The sequence below is a fragment of the Schistocerca nitens genome, chromosome 8 (assembly GCF_023898315.1).
Source record: "Schistocerca nitens isolate TAMUIC-IGC-003100 chromosome 8, iqSchNite1.1, whole genome shotgun sequence".
Classification (NCBI taxonomy): Eukaryota; Metazoa; Arthropoda; class Insecta; order Orthoptera; family Acrididae; genus Schistocerca; species Schistocerca nitens.
In genome coordinates this window covers 69,965,588-69,985,099 of record NC_064621.1, presented here as the reverse complement: position 1 = coordinate 69,985,099, position 19,512 = coordinate 69,965,588, and the positions used below count along the sequence as shown (strand labels likewise).

The 19,512-nt window shown below is 45.6% G+C and overlaps 1 protein-coding gene across 1 annotated transcript in view; it reads left to right on the top strand.

Moving 5' to 3' along the window:
• Positions 1-17,683, top strand: part of LOC126198604 (steroid receptor seven-up, isoforms B/C) — a 561,753-nt gene extending 544,070 nt beyond the window's left edge. Inside the window, exon 5 of the mRNA XM_049935056.1 lies at positions 16,222-17,683. Coding sequence (XP_049791013.1) covers positions 16,222-16,496 — 275 coding nt within the window. The 3' untranslated portion in view covers positions 16,497-17,683. The remainder of the gene's footprint in view (positions 1-16,221) is intronic.
• The last annotated feature ends 1,829 nt before the right edge of the window (positions 17,684-19,512 follow it).

Genomic DNA, 19,512 nt, shown 5'->3' with positions numbered 1-19,512 from the left:
GTGGAATCTAAAATTATCTCTTTTTTTTCGCTCCCGTTTCACAATTTTCTTCCTTGCATTCCGTTAAGAAGTTAATTTGCAAAACGCAATTGTTAATTAATAATTATATAAACTTTCGTAATTAAGTACATACCTTCCGGAATAGCTTCCATTGAAAAAAAGTTGGTCTGATTTTGATGAAAAAATTTTTTGATCCGAAAGAGACAGTGCGTTTCCACACGGCTAATACGGCGCTCGGCTCACAAATAAAAGCCGCGTTGGACATGAAATTCAACCTTCGAAAGGCCGGGATGCATCACTCCAACTCGGGACTTTTTTTTAATTTATGGCCACATTTTCGGGATTCTGACCCACTGTCTGCCGCTGTATTTCATTTACGTAAAGCGTAAAACTGGATTGGTTTAAAGATAGTGAATACATAATAAAGTAGACCAATATTCTAAGATGGAATGTACGAAAGCCTTGTAAGCAGTCTCATTTATAGATTGACTGCATTTTCGCCACATCCTGGCATCCTGCCAATATATCGATCACCTGCTCGAGACACTCGTGAGGTCCAGTTACCTTCGATGTATTCATTTGAAGACGAATCTGGACTGCTCAGAGATGACGCAATGCACGCAGAAATTTCTCCCTCTATGAAGTAATTTTTAGACATAAGCCCTGACACACGTTGATCACTATCATCTCTCGGTTGCGGTTCTGTTGTGAATTTCTTGTAGACCTAGGTGAGTTTCCTAAGACAGTTTCGAGCGATACATTGGTCCGGTTAAAGGAAACTGGCGCGGAAAATGTTTCATGCACCTTAAGACAGATCCTGGTTGCGTAAGACGTAACTTGGTTCCTCTATCTTAACGTACATGAGATGTTTTCCGGGCCAGTTTTACGTCGTCCAACCTCTACACACAAACACACCACTTCGTGACATTCTGCACATCTGAATGTGATTATCCCCTCTAGCCTGCATCACGCCATGATTTCTTCCTACATCACACAGTCGTGTCTACGACAGAGTCACTACACACCTCAAGCTAGCTGGGATAGTCCATAGAAAAGGTCCGTAACAATCCTCTGAGCACAAAGTTCCACCTGATTAACGATATCCACCGTATTTTATGACAATATGTCGTTCGTGCACGTGTTTCTAGAGCAGTCATTAGCGCAGTGGCGACAAAAATACGCCCGCTGCGTGGTAGAATAGAGCCGAGAGCCAGCGGGTGAGTCACCGTTGCCCACACCGCCAAGTGTGTGTTTTGCAACAACAACACAGCGTTATGCAAATGCAAAACAAGTCGCGCCGTGACAAGAGCTCGCCGTTGCCGACGATAGAAATCACTTGTGGCGCGGCTGTAACCGCCGGAGGCAGTTGGCCTGCAGCGCCTCTCCCGCCAATCGCGGAGCAGCGCAGCAAAAATTGAGCCGATGGCCAGTTGGGGCAATTAGTGGCGCGGCGCGGCGGCTGTCCTTGCTCGTTTGTTTTTCCACCGTCCTCCTTCGCTGTCTGTCTCTGTCTCTCTCCCCCTCCCCCACCCCCCCAACCTCTCTCTCTGTCCCGGCCACGTTTTCTTCCGCGGCGCCGTTCCTCACGTTGCACAATTGCTGAGAACGCAGCCCAGCTGTGATGCTGCGCGACGTCACACGGTTTTCATCGTTCCGCTTAAACGAGCAGAACAAAAAAAGGCGAGAGAGGAGCCGGCCGCGCCGTTCCGCCTCACCCCCTCCCTCCCCCTCCCCCGCCCCCACCCCCTGCGCATTCCTGTGGCAATCAGCGGCGCTGGAGACGCCCATCCTAATAATAGGACAATGTACGTCCGTGACGTCAGCAGGCCGGCGTCGCCGGCGCTCACCTTTGCTGTAATCGCTCCCAGCAGGGTGTCTGTAATGGCGATGCTGTCGATCGTATTACTGCGGTGTCGCCGACCGTCTAAAACAGAGCGCAAACTCTCAAATCGCTGACGGAAGAATCGTGATATGCAAAAGCCTGAAGGCTTTTATTGAAGGCCGGCCGCGGTGGTCTCGCGGTTGTAGGCGCGCAGTCCGGAACCGTGCGACTGCTACGGTCGCAGGTTCGAATCCTGCCTCGGGCATGGATGTTTGTGATGTCCTTAGGTTAGTTCGGTTTAAGTAGTTCTAAGTTCTAGGGGACTAATGACCACAGCAGTTGAGTCCCATAGTGCTCAGAGCCATTTGAACCATTTTTTTTTATTGAAGGTTAGATCTACTAGGTTCTCAGGCCGCATCATAACGCTCTTCAAGTTCCTTCTTAACAGTCGACATTTCGACCTCTCTGCTGAGATCATCTTCGGGATATAACAGCTAAGTGGGACACCAAAAGGTCCCGAAGAAGTTCTCAGTAGAGGGATCGAAACGTCGAATATTGAAGAGGAATGTGAAGCAGCGTAACAACCAAGTTCGCCTTATTTTCAAGTCCGGGGGGTTGTCCGCCCCCATAGCACAGTGGTCAGAGTGTCTGGCCAGTATGTGGAGCACCCCAGATAATTCAGCTTACTGCCAGCGATTTTCCCTTGGCGTGAGGACTGGTGTGCGGTGCACTGAACCTCTTAAGCCCAATTTGGCAGCTACTTCAATGAGAAACAGCGGCTCCTAGGTCTCGAAAGCCGACAGCGATTCGAAAGTCTGTGTGTGGATCCCGGTGCTCCTCCATAACGCATCCAGTAACGCAAGCGCCAGAGGACGACACAGCGGTCAGTCGCTCCCAAAAAAAATGGTTCAAATTGCTCCGAGCACTTAACTTCTGAGGTCATCAGTCCCCTAGAACTGAGAACTACTTAATCCTAACTAACCTAAGGACATGACACACATCCATGCCCGCGACAGGATTCGAACCTGCGACCGTAGCCGACGCGCGGTTCCAAACTGTAGCACCTAGAACTGGCCGGCCACTCCGGCCGGCAGTCGCTCCCAACTGGGTCATCAGTTTTGTTTGCCTGCTTACTTGCCATGGGCTTGGAACACTTGGGCGGAGGGAAACATCTTTGGAGAGACATTCCTTTGCGGAGACAACGAATGTCATAGCAAAGAAACTAATTGTGGTGACAAACTGATCTGTATGTTAGGTCGAGGTCTAGGAAAGTGATAGTTCGTTTCTGAACGAATGTGAAAGCAAAAGAGTAGATATGGTGATTGAGGGTCTGTATCTTAGCCCGAGATCTAGGATAGGTTGGAATGTGACAATTTGGTTGGGATTTGGCAAAACCAACAAATTTTAAGGCAAAATACTACCTGAAGCGTCTTGGGCTACGCAGAAATGTCAACACATTCCATCTCCAAACAACAGTCACAACTTCCATGTCTGCTCCTGGGTGCAGACCGTCGGCTCATAGAACAGATTTCCCAGGAATTATCATTTTTTCAGCCAAAAAATCTGTATTTTCCAACGTGTGCGATTGAAACGATGCACCTTCCTTTTAAATGTATGTGAAGGACTGGTCTATTGTTTTGAGAGATATAGCCGATACACATTAAATCTACTCACTTTCTTTGGCGAAACCAAGAACGACGGAAGGTTGTATTAACCTACCGCCAACATGAATCTAATTCGAGGCGGAAATTTTCCGCCAGTTGCGACGCAATGGTGCACGGATACCCGTGAATTACACACATAGCAATTTACAGATTCGGACATCAATACCGATTATAAGATTAGTTGGATATTTAAGTAACCTCCGGGTATTTCTACCTGGATAAACGTGTGAAATGAGTTACTTCACTTGTCATGGGTTTTTCTGGCGTTATGTGCATCATTGGAGTGACTTCACCAAACGAGTGAATGATTATCCTCTTCCGGTACTTGTTTATCTACAGCAGTGCTCTCCCCGATATCACAATGTAACCTGCACATGAAGGGAAAAACGTCACGTTCACAATCTCTGTGCGATCACTGAAGTTCTTGCCCGGTTTGTCTTATAATCATACATGCGTGTGTTATGATTTACAGTGAATACCCTTAATTTTCTTCAGAAATTTCCCCAACGTAGAAACTTAAAATAAACTGGCATTTCTAATGGAATCTTCACGTGCTGCGTTAATATGCCTATTAGCTTTGGCGTTAATATGCCTATTAACTTTGACAGTAATAAAGTCTTGTTAAATGCAAAAAATCCCTCGAACTCAACAAAGAATGTAGTCGGTTCAGAATTCTCCCTCAGATACAACAACCTTAATTAAATTATACTGTCTATTCCGAAGTGCAATTGGTAGCATGTCGCACAAGTTACAATGAAACTACGTAAAAACTGCCGCTGAGTACCAGAACTCAGAATTTCGTACCAAATGACGCAAAATATTGAAACGAATTATTGTATCTAATTTGTCGATAGATATTTCCGCCTCGAATTAGAGTCATGTTGACGAAAGGTTTATACAACCTTCCTTCGTTTCTGGGTTCGCCAAAGAAACATGAACAGATTGAATGTGTATCGATGTACCTCTCAAAAAAGTACACTAGGCCTGCACGTACTTTGAAAAGAAAGGTGCATCGTTTCAAGCGGGACATGTTTTATACGAGTGCTTAGCAGAAAACATTGGAATACTCTTTGCCAGTCATATGATTTGGCAGGGAGACGGACGAAAACAAAGGTTTTTCTTTCCGTAAGTAAACATGTGGACTCAGAGTCACGGAACTGATTGAATGTTGCTGCACGAGGTGACCAGCAAATTCTCGAGTTGCAGTCATAATCCACTTGTCAAATAACAACGAGTAGAAACCATAAAAGCAATAACCTACTGTTTTAAAAATGCACGTGACGTATAAAGGAGCGTGCGAACTAGCTCGTAGACGTCCTAATCAGGCTTTTTGACGACTGAGCATGTAAATAAAGGTTCCCGTTAGACTTCTGTGACTTTAAAGTTCTCAGCGGAAAGGATAAATGCCTTCATGCATATCTGAAAAGTGGCCATGCGTTCACAAACGCACATAGCTCTAAAAGTGTAATAGAGCTTTTAGTTAATAGTAATAAAGAGACACATTTGCTTGTCACGGTTCAGGAAAAGGAAGAAAAACAAGACTGACGTCAGTGCCATTAGGTGAGAGCACGCGTACAAGAAGTGGGTTGCGCGCTCTGCCTTGGTGGACGTAAAAGGGGTCGGACGGGTTTACGCGTTTGCCTGTCACGCTGCCGTAATGACGCCTGTTGCAGAAACGCTCGCTTGTCTTAGTACCGGGTAGAACTAACGCTATAAAAAGAACTCTGACTGCACAAATAATTTATATAAGAAGGGCAGTAATGAGCTGACTCCGAATGGTGGATATAGTCGTGGAATATCACAGAGAGAGAAAAAAGAACATGGCTTTTGCGATAGATCAGTCAGTGAAATACGGACTTGAATCGTACAGTGTAAGAGGTCTTTTTTCGCCGTCTATAGTCTGAAGTGCGCTCTATATAGTACAGTGTCACATTTCCCTTGAAGTACATTGTTGTGTGCCTGAACATCTAACTTGAATGTCAATTTCAGTTAGCTGCACAACGCGTTATTAGAACAATAAAGGTAGAAACCAGACTTTAGAGCTGTGCCTATTTCGCCTCTTAATACTACAGACATGCAGCCAGTCTTCTCACCCGCCGGCCGCGGTGGTCTCGCGGTTCTAGGCGCGCAGTCCGGAACCGTGCGACAGCTACGGTCGCAGGTTCGAATCCTGCCTCGGGCATGTATGTCTGTGATGTCCTTACGTTAGTTAGGTTTAAGTAGTTCTACGTTCTAGGGGACCGATGACCACAGCAGTTGAGTCCCATAGTGCTCAGAGCCCTTTGAATCATTTTTTCTTCTCACCCTCCCCCCTGCCTTCACACACACAGACACATACACACACACACACACACACACACACATATATATATATATTTTCTTGTCATCGAACATGCTCGCACAAGACATTTATATAACAGATAAAACATTTTACTTAATCACTTCAACCAAAATTTTTGCATTCCCAATGGTTAATTTTTTCAGTCTTTTACTTTTCAGTTTTTCTCATGACAGGAGACAGGTTAACTAATATAGCGCATGTATATGGGGTTTAAATGTGGGAAGGCTTGTTCAACTAAACTCAGTATGTGATGGAAACCACGAAAGTAGGTCACGGTACACATAATAACAGCCGGCCGGAGTGGCCGTGCGGTTCTAGGCGCTACAGTCTGAAGCCGAGCGACCGCTACGCTCGGAGGTTCGAATCCTGCCTCGGGCATGGATGTGTGTGATGTCCTTAGGTTAGTTAGGTTTAAGTAGTTCTAAGTTCTAGGCGACTGCTGACCTCAGAAGTTAAGTCGCATAGTGCTCAGAGCCAATTGAACCATTTTGAACCACATAATAACATGGTTACATTTATAAAATTGTGAACAGTGATTAACTTCTTCTGATTTTTAAGCGCTCTTCGTAGAAGTGGACCGTAATTTCCAACATTTTTCTGGAGTTTGTGTGTGACCAGTTTCATTAATTAGCAACGATGGTGAGAATCGAACTCTAATTTCAGTTGGAAACGCAAAATTTGGAGTAAAAGTTTATAACGTAATTAAGTCAGACTCTGCTTCTAAAAGCATTCACGACGTCTGCCGTTCTAAAAGCAGTCTAGAACGGAAGAGTGGTTTCGATGAACCCGACGTGAAGAAAGGGCGCTCCGATATTGGGGAACTAAATTATAAACTCGTCCTTCGCACGCGCAGCTGAAATCAGTGTGTCTTCAGAACCCCAGCCGGCTTCTGGAGCTGAGGAAGCAGTAATGTTCGTAGTGGAAGGAGTCTCTATCTGTCGTGAGGTCGGTTTGCAGGACTGTCAGCGACGAATACATGAAAAATTAAAATATGGATACCCAACAGCTAAAGTGTTGCCACAACACTTGAATATTGTACAGTAAGTCTTACCATGAAATAAGTGACTCCTACAGTAAAATATATCGTGACGAAAGTGTTCTCGGTGTGGCCGTGCGGTTCTGGGCACTACAGTCTTGGAACCGCGCGACCGCTACGGTCGCAGGTTCGAATCCTACCTCGGGCATGGGTGTGTGTGATGTCCTTAGGTTAGTTAGGTTTAAGTAGTTCTAAGTTCTAGGGGACCGATGACCACAGCAGTTGAGTCCCATAGTGCTCAGAGCCATTTGAAACTGTTCTCATGATGAAACTGGAAGATTACCTACTAAAAGACGCGTAAATCAAATATCCCATGTGTTGTGTCGAGGTATTTACACGGTTGTCAGGACGTTCGGAGCAATTTCTGCTCTGGTATCGTTCGGTATACATTTATACTAGCGGCAGTAAGTCCCCTCACATTCCTGTTGATTGATTCGCAGGACTGTTATGGCGCGATGCACGCACTGTCAAAATGATCTGCAAACTTCCGTTTGTGACAACTTGCTGTTTGCAACTGGTCTGACTCTACTGAACGCACCGAGCGGGGAGCGCATTGGTAAAACAATGGACCCGCATTCCGGAGGGCGCCGCTTCAAATTTCTATCCGGTTATCCAAAATGAAATTTTCCGTGATTTACCTACTTCGTTTGAGGCGAATGCCGAGTTGGTTCCTTCGAAAGGGTGACGAAGATTTCCTTTCCCATCCTTCCCGAATCCGAGATAGTGTTCTGCCTCTCATGATGGGGCTTTAAACTGTAATCTCTCCTCTTGATTTTGGTAGAAACAGAATGGGGAATCCTATACGTGCTGTCTTTTGTGCACAGCGAATGCACCGCCGTGGCCGGCCGAAGTGGCCGTGCGGTTAAAGGCGCTGCAGTCTGGAACCGCAAGACCGCTACGGTCGCAGGTTCGAATCCTGCCTCGGGCATGGATGTTTGTGATGTCCTTAGGTTAGTTAGGTTTAACTAGTTCTAAGTTCTAGGGGACTAATGACCTCAGCAGTTGAGTCCCATAGTGCTCAGAGCCATTTGAACCATTTTTTTGCACCGCCGTGTATCGCCCCATGATGAAGTATTTACGACATTCACATGTCTCCCACTGTTATTTTCGAATTTATGTAACTAAATGGCGAAAATGGTCACACAAGCCGTGTTACAGATTGTCTTTCGAAGGGCTTTCAAGAGCGACAAAAATTTGATATTCAGTGTTGCGTATAATTACAGACGAAATTTAAAATGCTTTCAAAATCTACTCTTTAAGAGGTATGATCTTCCTTATTTCAGTCAGAAACCGTGTATGTGTCTTGGGACTGCGTAACTGGAATTGCGCAAAGTACCCCGACTACCCTAGCATTAGTTAATTTCAATAAATGTAATAACTGACTTCTAATTCCCTGTAGATACCATATACACTCCTGGAAATGGAAAAAAAGAACACATTGACACCGGTGTGTCAGACCCACCATACTTGCTCCGGACACTGCGAGAGGGCTGTACAAGCAATGATCACACGCACGGCACAGCGGACACACCAGGAACCGCGGTGTTGGCCGTCGAATGGCGCTAGCTGCGCAGCATTTGTGCACCGCCGCCGTCAGTGTCAGCCAGTTTGCCGTGGCATACGGAGCTCCATCGCAGTCTTTAACACTGGTAGCATGCCGCGACAGCGTGGACGTGAACCGTATGTGCAGTTGACGGACTTTGAGCGAGGGCGTATAGTGGGCATGCGGGAGGCCGGGTGGACGTACCGCCGAATTGCTCAACACGTGGGGCGTGAGGTCTCCACAGTACATCGATGTTGTCGCCAGTGGTCGGCGGAAGGTGCACGTGCCCGTCGACCTGGGACCGGACCGCAGCGACGCACGGATGCACGCCAAGACCGTAGGATCGTACGCAGTGCCGTAGGGGACCGCACCGCCACTTCCCAGCAAATTAGGGACACTGTTGCTCCTGGGGTATCGGCGAGGACCATTCGCAACCGTCTCCATGAAGCTGGGCTACGGTCCCGCACACCGTTAGGCCGTCTTCCGCTCACGCCCCAACATCGTGCAGCCCGCCTCCAGTGGTGCCGCGACAGGCGTGAATGGAGGGACGAATGGAGACGTGTCGTCTTCAGTGATAAGAGTCGCTTCTGCCTTGGTGCCAATGATGGTCGTATGCGTGTTTGGCGCCGTGCAGGTGAGCGCCACAATCAGGACTGCATACGACCGAGGCACACAGGGCCAACACCCGGCATCATGGTGTGGGGAGCGATCTTCTACACTGGCCGTACACCACTGGTGATCGTCGAGGGGACACTGAATAGTGCACGGTACATCCAAACCGTCATCGAACCCATCGTTCTACCATTCCTACACCGGCAAGGGAACTTGCTGTTCCAACAGGACAATGCACGTCCGCATGTATCCCGTGCCACCCAACGTGCTCTAGAAGGTGTAAGTCAACTACCCTGGCCAGCAAGATCTCCGGATCTGTCCCCCATTGAGCATGTTTGGGACTGGATGAAGCGTCGTCTCACGCGGTCTGCACGTCCAGCACGAACGCTGGTCCAACTGAGGCGCCAGGTGGAAATGACATGGCAAGCCGTTCCACAGGACTACATCCAGCATCTCTACGATCGTCTCCATGGGAGAATAGCAGCCTGCATTGCTGCGAAAGGTGGATATACACTGTACTAGTGCCGACATTGTGCATGCTCTGTTGCCTGTGTCTATGTGCCTGTGGTTCTGTCAGTGTGATCATGTGATGTATCTGACCCCAGGAATGTGTCAATAAAGTTTCCCCTTCCTGGGACAATGAATTCACGGTGTTCTTATTTCTATTTCCAGGAGTGTAGTTGCATTGCTACTGTTCAGTGAGCAAAGAAATAGTACAACATTGATAAACCTATCAGGTATAGGAGTTCGTTTTCGTCTACATGCAATATTATCCAGAGGAGTGTTGTGTATTTACAAAATAGTTACTTGAACTGCTATGATTGTTTAGCTGTGTCACTGTGTGTATTGTGTATTGAACCGGGAATCTAGGAACGACGGAGAGGCTTCGTCCTCAGTGGTTCAGAATCGCACAACAGGCCACAGCAGCCCACCCAGCCCAGCGCCGCTCCACACTGAAGCCAGGGTTATTGTGCGGTTCCGCCCACGGTGGATCTCCCCCTCCCCGGGAAGGTCTCATGCCAGACGAGCGTAGCCCCAGTGTTGGCGCCGTAGTGTAATTATAGTGTGAGACTGTCATTGAGCCCAAGGGAGGATAGGTTAATGAAAGCGAAATATAATTTTCTGCTTGTTTGATATATGTTTAGGAGTACAAAAGCATACCTTTTTTGGAAATTCCTTTTGTTCATAATTGGATAACATTTACGGTTTATTTAATTTAATGAGAGATACCGTATATTCATCCATTATTTGAGAGTGGGAGCAGTTAACCGCTTACAATAGACATCGTACATAATTTCAAGCGTTTACGGGATTATTGGTCGCTGTCCACTAAATAATGAAAGGGAAAGGGGTTATCGCTTACTACATTTTCACCGTTCATGTTGTAAAACGTCAGCATCAGGCATGAAAGTTTAATTTATTACTTCTTTACTACTAACTCCATTCGCAATACATTTAGCAGACGGTAAAAATGTATGACGCTGAAAGTGGCCTCAAAATTGTATCTTTGTACACGATGTAGTAGCCGGCCGAAGTGGCCGTGCGGTTAAAGGCGCTGCAGTCTGGAACCGCAAGACCGCTACGGTCGCAGGTTCGAATCCTGCCTCGGGCATGGATGTTTGTGATGTCCTTAGGTTAGTTAGGTTTAACTAGTTCTAAGTTCTAGGGGACTAATGACCTCAGCAGTTGAGTCCCATAGTGCTCAGAGCCATTTGAACCATTTTGAACACGATGTAGTTCAAGAGATATGAGGTCACAAACGTCAAGGTGTGTGAGAAATTAGCTGTTTCCGTAGATGTAAGTTCGATTCATTAAAGGATCGTTTGTGGGGAGAGGGGGTGGGGGTTACTGGTGAACGAAATAGGACGTATGAATGGTTTTGTGGACCAATAACTGCTACCATGTTTGCGCGCAAAGGATGACTCGAATGAAGCAAAGAAAAAGAGTTAACGGCTGGAATCCACTAAGATTAGGAGTTTGCTTGTGATGTATCGCGCTGTAAAATACGAGTGGTCTGTAGATTCCCAACGAGTCCGGGCAATGGAAGACGCGCGCACCTGCCACGTACGAGCGGGGGAGCGGCGGAAGCGCTGAAGTACGGCGCCGCCTGTGTGGTGCCTGCGCTCCTGCCGTGTCGTAATTTCGAGATGAGTCAATGCCAGGAATACGGCCGCGACGCGCCGCAATTAAAATTAACGAGCCCGCTGCGGCCCGGCACGTGTGTGAGCAAGGCAGAAGCCACAAGACAGAGAGTTACACGCCACCGCAACAATATTGGCAGTTTCTCGCGGGTGGAAGGCGCCGCCGCCCATATACGGCCACAACTTCCGTCTCCCGATGCCTTTCAGGACTTTAATTTCCAGCTCGGAGGCAAAGCGGCAAGTTGGCCGAGTGATACAGAGGGCGCTGTACCGCACCGTTGCGCCATCTGGTCCCCTCATATCTGAATGTACGCCACACGTTACGTCTTACGCCGTCGCACCGTATGCGTTTTATATAGACTTATTGTTACGATGGAGTCTTGAATGTGGACTGCGTCGCCGCTTCTCTTATTCTTTTCATATCGTCAGCATAATAAAGTAGCGTCTACGGAACGTTATAGAAAGCTCATGAACGGTGCTTTAGCGATAGAGCGCAACGCGTTGGTCTGCATCTGCCTCTGTTTTTCACAGGCCACCTTACGCATCGCTGCGGAGGGTACTTACGAAAGCACTATGATTCTGATGCAAAAAGAGACAGATAGATTTGCAACTCAAATGGACGTTTATTTAGTCGGTGACCGGTTTCGGGCTATGCCCATTCTCAAACCATCCAGTGTTTGCCAAGTAAAATGCCCGTCTTTAAAGTAACAGTGCATGAAGTGGTTACATGTGTGTGAGGTCCCAACTAATATTCTATTAACTCCTTGACCCTTCAGTCCACCTGATTTTCAACATTCTTCTATCGCATCACATGTCAAACGCTTGGAAGTATCTACTTTTCCTCTGTTTCTGCGTCAAACAATGCTGTGCCCCAGGCGTACATTCTCAAAAATTTCTTCCTCACGCTAAAGCTGTCGTTTAACCCTAGCAGACCTCTAAGGGCCAGGAATGCCGTCTATGCCTGCGCCAGTATCCTATTTATATCCTCCTTACTTAGTCCGTCGTTTGTTATTTTCCTTACAAGTTAGCTGAATTCCTTCATCCACTTCGTGGCACCCCAGTTTTGATGTTTACCGATAATCTCATTTCTCCTACTCCTCATTACTTAACTCTCAAACCACATTCTTTACTCGTTAGACTGTTCATTCCTTTCAACACGTCTTGTAAATCTTTTTCACTTTGACTGAGGATAGCAGAGTCATCAACGAACCTTATCATTGATATCCTCTCATCCTGAATTTTAATCTCACTCATTAACCTTTCTTTTCTATCCGTCTTTGCTTCTCCGAATAATAATTTGAACAGCAGAGGCTAAGGACTACGACCCCGTCTTACAACCTTTTTAATTCGATAATTTGATTCTCGCTGTTTCAGTCTTATTGTTCCTTGTTGCATCTTGTGCGTATCATATACACTGAAGTACCAAAGAAATTGGTATAGGTATGATTGAAATACAGAGACATGTACACAGGCAGAATACGGCGGCTGCGGTCGGAAACGCCTATATAAGACAGCAAGTGTCTGGCGGAGTTGTTAGAAAGGTTGCTGCTGCTACAATAGCATGTTATGAAGACTTAAGTGAGTTTGAACGTGGTGTTGTAGTCGGCGCACGAGCGATGGGACACATCAACGAGGTAACGATGCAGTGGGGGTTTTCCCGTACGACCAATTCACGAGTGTACTGTGAATATCAGGGATCCGGTAAAACATCAAATCTCCGAGATCGCTGCGGCCGGAAAAAGATTCTGCAAGAACGGGACCAACGACGACTGAAGAGAATCGTTCAACGTGACTGAAGTGCAACCCTTCCGTGAATTGCTGCAGATTTCATTGCTGGGCCATCAGCAAGTGTCAGCGTGCGAACAATTCAACGAAACATCATCGATATGGGCTTTCGCAGCCGAAGGCGCACCCGCGTATCCTTCATGACTGCACGACACAAAGCTTCACGCCTCGTCTGGGCCCGTCAACACCGACATTGGACTGTTGATGACTGGAATTATGTTGCCTAGACGGACGAGTCTCGTTTCAAATTGTATCGAGCGGATGGACGTGTACGGGTATGGAGACAACCACATGAATCCATGGAACCTGCATGTCAGCAGAGGACTGTTCAAGCTGGAGGAGGCTCTGTAATGGTATGGGGCATGTGCAGTTGGAGTGATATGCGACCCCTGATACGTCTAGATACGACTCTGACAGGTGACACGTACATAAGCATCCTGTGTGATGACCTGCGTCCATTCATGTTCATTGTACATTCCGACGGACTTGGGCAATTCCAGCAGGACAGTCCGACACCCCACACGTCCAGAATTGCTACAGAGTGACTCCAGGAACGCTCTTCTTAGTTTAAACACTCCACAAAACTCCCCAGACAAAAACATTATTGAGCATATCTGGGATGCCTTGCAACCGTGCTGTTCATGAGTGATTTCCACCACTGGTACTCTTACGGATTTCTAGACATCGCTGCAAGATTCATGGTGTCAGTTCCCTCCAGCACTACTTCAGACATAGGTCTAGTCCATGCCACGTCTTGCTGCGGCACTTCTGCGTACTCTACACGACATTAGGCAGGTGTACCAGTTTCTTTGGCTCTTCAGTGTATATTCGTCTTTGCTCCTTTGCAGTATGGTTTGAATAGCTGAAGCTAAAGACTACTTCCCTGTCTCACAACCTTTTTTAAATCGAGAACTTGATTCTTGCTGCTTCAGTCTTATCGTTACTTCTTTCATCTTGCGCATATAATTTATTATCCGCCATTCTGTTCAGTTTACACCTATTTTTGTCAGAAGTTCGGACATCTTTTATCGTTTTAGTTTGTGGAACATCATCTACAGCGGCTAACATTTCGTCCTTTGAGCGCAGCTGTACACACACGGCAGGCCCTGGACGTGCCCTGGGCTTTGCTCCCTGCGGTGTTTACGCGCTGCTGCTGAAGCGACAGACCTGCCGGTTGTCTGGGTCGGCCGGCCGCGCGCCTTGTTGCGAATGCGTCGCAGCCGAACTCGCCGACTGATGGCTGGACAATCAAGGGCGCCCACCCTGCGTCATGCCTCGCGTCACGTCACGTCACGTCACGTCACGTCATGGGCCGGCCGCTCCAATCTATTCTGATCGCTGGGGCCACGCCGCGGGTCAGCGGGTTACGCCGCCCCGCTGTCCCAACCAGCACTCGGCTCCCTTGACTCCTCATCACCTTCCTCACCCAACTCTCGCCTGATCAGTCTTTCGTTATTCCGTGACTGGACATTGCACGTCACACAGTCACCCGTTGAGGTTGAAGAGACTTCTCGATCGCGAAATGCGGATTCCCAGTCCCCCAAATGCGCCAGTTTTGCTTATTGACGAACCCATCCAAATGAAGTGGGCTTCGTCGCTAAACCAAATCATACATGCGCATACTAATTCCCATCAGGGCCCGCGGCCAACCGTGCAGTTTGAACGTCCCAGCGCAAACCGTTCAGAAATTATGACGATTGTATTTCATTATTGTGGTCTTCAGTTCAAAGACTAGTTTGATACAGTTTTCCATGCTACTCTACCCTGTGCAAATTTGTTCATCTCCGAGTGACTCTTGCAACCTACATCTTTCTGCGTCTGCTTAGTGTATTCATCTCTTGGTCTCCCTCTACGATTTTTACCCTCCACGCTTCCCTCCAATACTAAATTGATGATCCCTTGATGCCTCAGGACATGTCCTACCAACCGATCCCTTCTTCTAGTCAATTTGTGCCACGAATTCCTCTTCTCCCCAATTCAATTGACTGATGACCTTAGATGTTAAGTCCCATAGTGCTCAGAGGCATTTGAACCCAATTCTATTCAGTACCTCCTCATTAGTTATGTGATCTACCCATCTAATCTTCACCATTCTTCTATACCACCACATTTCGAAAGCCTCTGTTCTCTTCTTGTCTATTTATCGTCCCATGTTTCACTTCCATTGATTGCTACACTCCATACAAATTACAGAAAAGACTTCCTGACATTTAAATCTATACTGGATCTTAACAAATGTCTCTTCTTCAGAAACGCTTTTCTTGACATCGGCAATCCTAATGTCCTTCCCGCTTCGACCATCATGTTATTTTGCTCGCCAAATTGCAAAACTCATTTGCTAGTTTAACTGTCACGTTTCCTGATCTAATTCCCTCAGCATCACCAGATTTAATTAGACTAAATTCCATTATCGTTGGTTTGCTTTTGTTGATGTTCATCTTATATCCTCTTGAAAGAATTCCGTCTAACTGCTCTTCCAGGTCCTTTGCCGTCTCTGACAGAATTACAATGTCATCGGCAAACCTCAAAGTTTTTATTTCATCACCTTGGATTTTAATTCCTACTCCAAATTTATCTTTTGTTTCCTTTACTGCTTGCTCAAATACAGATTGAATAACGTGGGGGACAGCATACAACCCTGTCTCACTCCCTTCCCACCCACTGCTTCCCTTTCATGCCCTTCGACTCTTATAACTGCCATCTGGTTTCTGTACAAATTGTAAATAGCCTTTCGCTCCCTGTATTTGATCCCTGCCACCTTCAGAATTTGACAGATAACATTCCAGTCAACACTGTCGAAAGCTTTCTCATAGTCTACAAATGCCAGAAACGTAGATTTGCCTTTCCTTAATCTATCTTCTAAGATAAGTCGTAGGGTCAGTATTGCTTTGCGTGCTGCAACATTTCTGCGGAATCCAAACTGATCTTCCCCATGGTGGTCGGCTTCTACTAGTTTTTCCATTCGTCTAAACAATTCGTGTTAGTATTTTGCAACTGTGACTTATTAAACTGATAGTTCGGAATTTTCACACCTGTCAACACCTGTTTTCTTTGGGATTGGGATTATTATGTTCTTCTTGAAGTATGAGGGTATTTCGGATATCTCACACATTTTGCTCACTAGATGGTACAGTTTCCTCATTATTTAATATAGTTCAATAATTGTCATCGTCTATGTAAATGTAGATTTTCAGACAGATGGTTTTTTTTTACTGTAGTTGGTGTCACTGTGCTTTCTGAGTTGCTAATGATGTGCCGTTCCGTTTGTGTGTTGCAGACGCGTGTGGCCTGTCGGACGTAGCGCACATCGAGGGCCTGCAGGAGAAGTCGCAGTGCGCGCTCGAGGAGTACTGCCGCACGCAGTACCCCAACCAGCCGACGCGCTTCGGCAAGCTGCTGCTGCGCCTTCCCTCGCTGCGGACGGTCAGCTCGCAGGTGATCGAGCAGCTGTTCTTCGTGCGGCTGGTGGGCAAGACGCCCATCGAGACGCTGATCCGGGACATGCTGCTGAGCGGCAGCAGCTTCAGCTGGCCCTATATGTCCACCATGTGACACAGCGTCTGGCGGCAGCTGGCCTCGGCCTAGCCCCCCTGCTGCTGGCGCTGAGATCACGCTGAGAAGCCGACGGAAGCCGGCGGAGCGGCCGCCCGTGCTGACGTCACTGGGGACCCGCCGCGCGCGCTCAGACCGAGCGTCCACCGCCGGTGCCGGGACGCTGGGTGCGCTGGAGGGGCGCCGTCGTGGCATCGCTGTGGCCTCTGTGGCTCAGCGTGGGGACGCAGCAAGCTCGCGAGCTGTAGCCGCGACTACCTGGTTGTCTAGCTTCCAGTATCCTTCCGTAAGGACGACATCGGCAACTGCTGTAACTACTGTTCTAGTGATCATCCCCGTTACTGGCAACTCATTGGTTCCTATACTTGTCCGTACACCAAAGCGTGATCTCCCCTTCTTGTCCGTGAATTTAAAAGTAATGCTTTGAAAAAAACATTCTTCAATTATCGTTTCCATTACTAACGCAACATTTTCCACAATGTAGCTAACAAAATCTTTTTAAATGTCTCATACCTTAGTCATCTGTCTACATTGCTATAGTATTTTATTTACTGCGCTATTAATTTGTTCTCCTACTCTAAGAGAATAAGTAGCATTACCGCGGAAAATATATTTTGGGATGTTCAGTAGAACTGACTCTTTCCGTTTCTCTTTCAACTACACGTTCTTTCAACTGCCGACCTAGTCGTCTTCGTCTGGTGCTGCGAGCGATGATCTCAGGTGTGCTCACTGTTCCTCTCACTTGTATTTTTCTGGTCGGAGTGCAAGCGGCAGCACCTCACGAAGGCCACTAGCTCGGCCGTCGAAATATGCTTAGAAAAATAGAATTGTTAACCCCCGGGAATGTATCTTCCGTCTACTAAATTGTGCCAGTCTAGAGACAACATTGTATCGGATGGTCTGGCATTAAATATAGCTACATGTCACCTATTTTTTATACCAATCTCTGAATGTTATTTGGTAGTCCATCACATAAAATAGAACACAAACATTTGTTAACAAAGTAATTCAGACTCCTGTCACTATTGCCTTTTGTTGGATCATGCTGGTGTCCGAGTCAGTGAAATTCATTTTCGGTTTAAGTTTGCAGGCAATGTGTTCTTAAGTTCATAGAGTGAATACCTCCTAAGTACAAAATAATTAGCGTGTACTTAAAAGAAGCAACAGCAAGTTTGTTTTTTTTTTTTTGGAGAAGATAGTTAAATACTCACTCCGTGGGTGTACTTCTGCAACGCTATCAAATACAATACAACAAAAGAAAAAAGCTTAATTCTGAAAGTTTGAACTGCACATGTTTATTCTCATTAGTGCCAGATTCTGATATTTTTCGATTTTAAAAAATTTTCTGCTGGATCGCACTTTACACAGAATGTGACGTATTACTAAATTTATTCGCCACATTACTTTTTAGTTTTGTATGGCATTTCGTTGCGGTCACGTGTTGAATGTACTTAATATTGCAGGATCATAAATGCGTTTCTTCTAATGAAATGACAATGGATTCTTTTAATTTTGGTGTGTGTTAGTGAAAAAATTTAAAAGCACAAAGGGTGCAACTGAAGAAACTGGCTCGTATGTAGTACAAATCCATGTACTATCACTTTGTTACAGTAAGTTGTTTTTCATCGTTTTGTGATTCTGCTAGTGGGGCGCCATTCGGTCGTTCATGTTTTTGTTGCCAAATGCTTTAAGAATGCATGGTATACTTTTTGATATGCCATTCCCTAGTCCCGTGCGGAAGAGATACGGAAGTCTAAGTGTAGAAGCAGTTACCCATACGCTAGTTCATGACAATAGAGGCCATTCAGAGGTACCACTGCAACAACAGTGCCATTGAAAAAAAGATATTTTATAAACTATGAGCTCGCAGAGGGTACATGAAAGTCGCAACGGATGTAACAACGATTGTAATTACCCCCTAAGCTTAAAAAAGAATCGATGATATGTGATATTGAAAAGCTACGATATAATGCGCATCGGTGCATTGCATACTTAATTAAAAACATTTAGTTTTAAAACATACTTTCCTTTTTATAAAAACCCAAAAATCAAAAAACAGTACAGGTTGTATAAAATTATATAGAATAACCATATAAGCGAAGTGTTTTTATGTGTAAATAAGTGGTACTTGATAGACTATGTGAATTATAATAGAGATCTTCCCAATCAAATATAATATATGTATAACAAATATTTGGGCCAGTCACAGTTTCATGTGAGTCTCCATGAAGTGAAGTTCATTGAGTAGCGTGGATGTTGTTTACCTTTTACGGAAAATAATATGTTCTTAAGTTGTAAATACTGTAGTTTCTTTTTGGAAACAAAAACCGGTGAAAAACAGTGACTGAAAAAAATGTGTGTGTGTGTGCTTGTATGACATTACAAGCACCATTCAGATGAAAATTGGTATATTATCAGATTGTGATACAAAGAGAGCATTCAGATTCATAAATTATTATTCATCCCTGAATTCGATTTTCTACAAGGTCATGAACATTTTTACTCTTGTACAGTGATACTAGTTTGATTGTACAGTATAAAAAAATAAATGTTACTCAGAAAACTTTTGGTACTTGTTTTTCTTTAATGATACTTTCTCCTCATTTCACAGTCCTGTCACTAATTCAGTAAAGTGATTGCAGTAATTAAGCAAATTGTAATATAAGAAAGCTGAGGGTGACATGGGAACAACAAATCGTTCAATATTACTTTTTTTTCATCCTGTTGCTACAGCGGAAGTGAGTGCTCCATTTCCAAAAAAAAAAAAAAAAAATTATTTAACTGTTTTGGACTGACCTTAAGAAGTATTTTGCTATTCAGGAAACACCGACATTATTTATTTTCACTAAAATGAAATCAGTCGTCAGTTGCACAAAATTTTTGATTTCACTTTACTGGTTTCAACAGATTAATGTTTCACGTTCAGAAGTCTGATGCACGCTTAAACCATAAGGTAAGATGATGTCAAATAATGATTGGACGTGAAAGACGCCTTAAAAAGCTTATGTAACAAAGT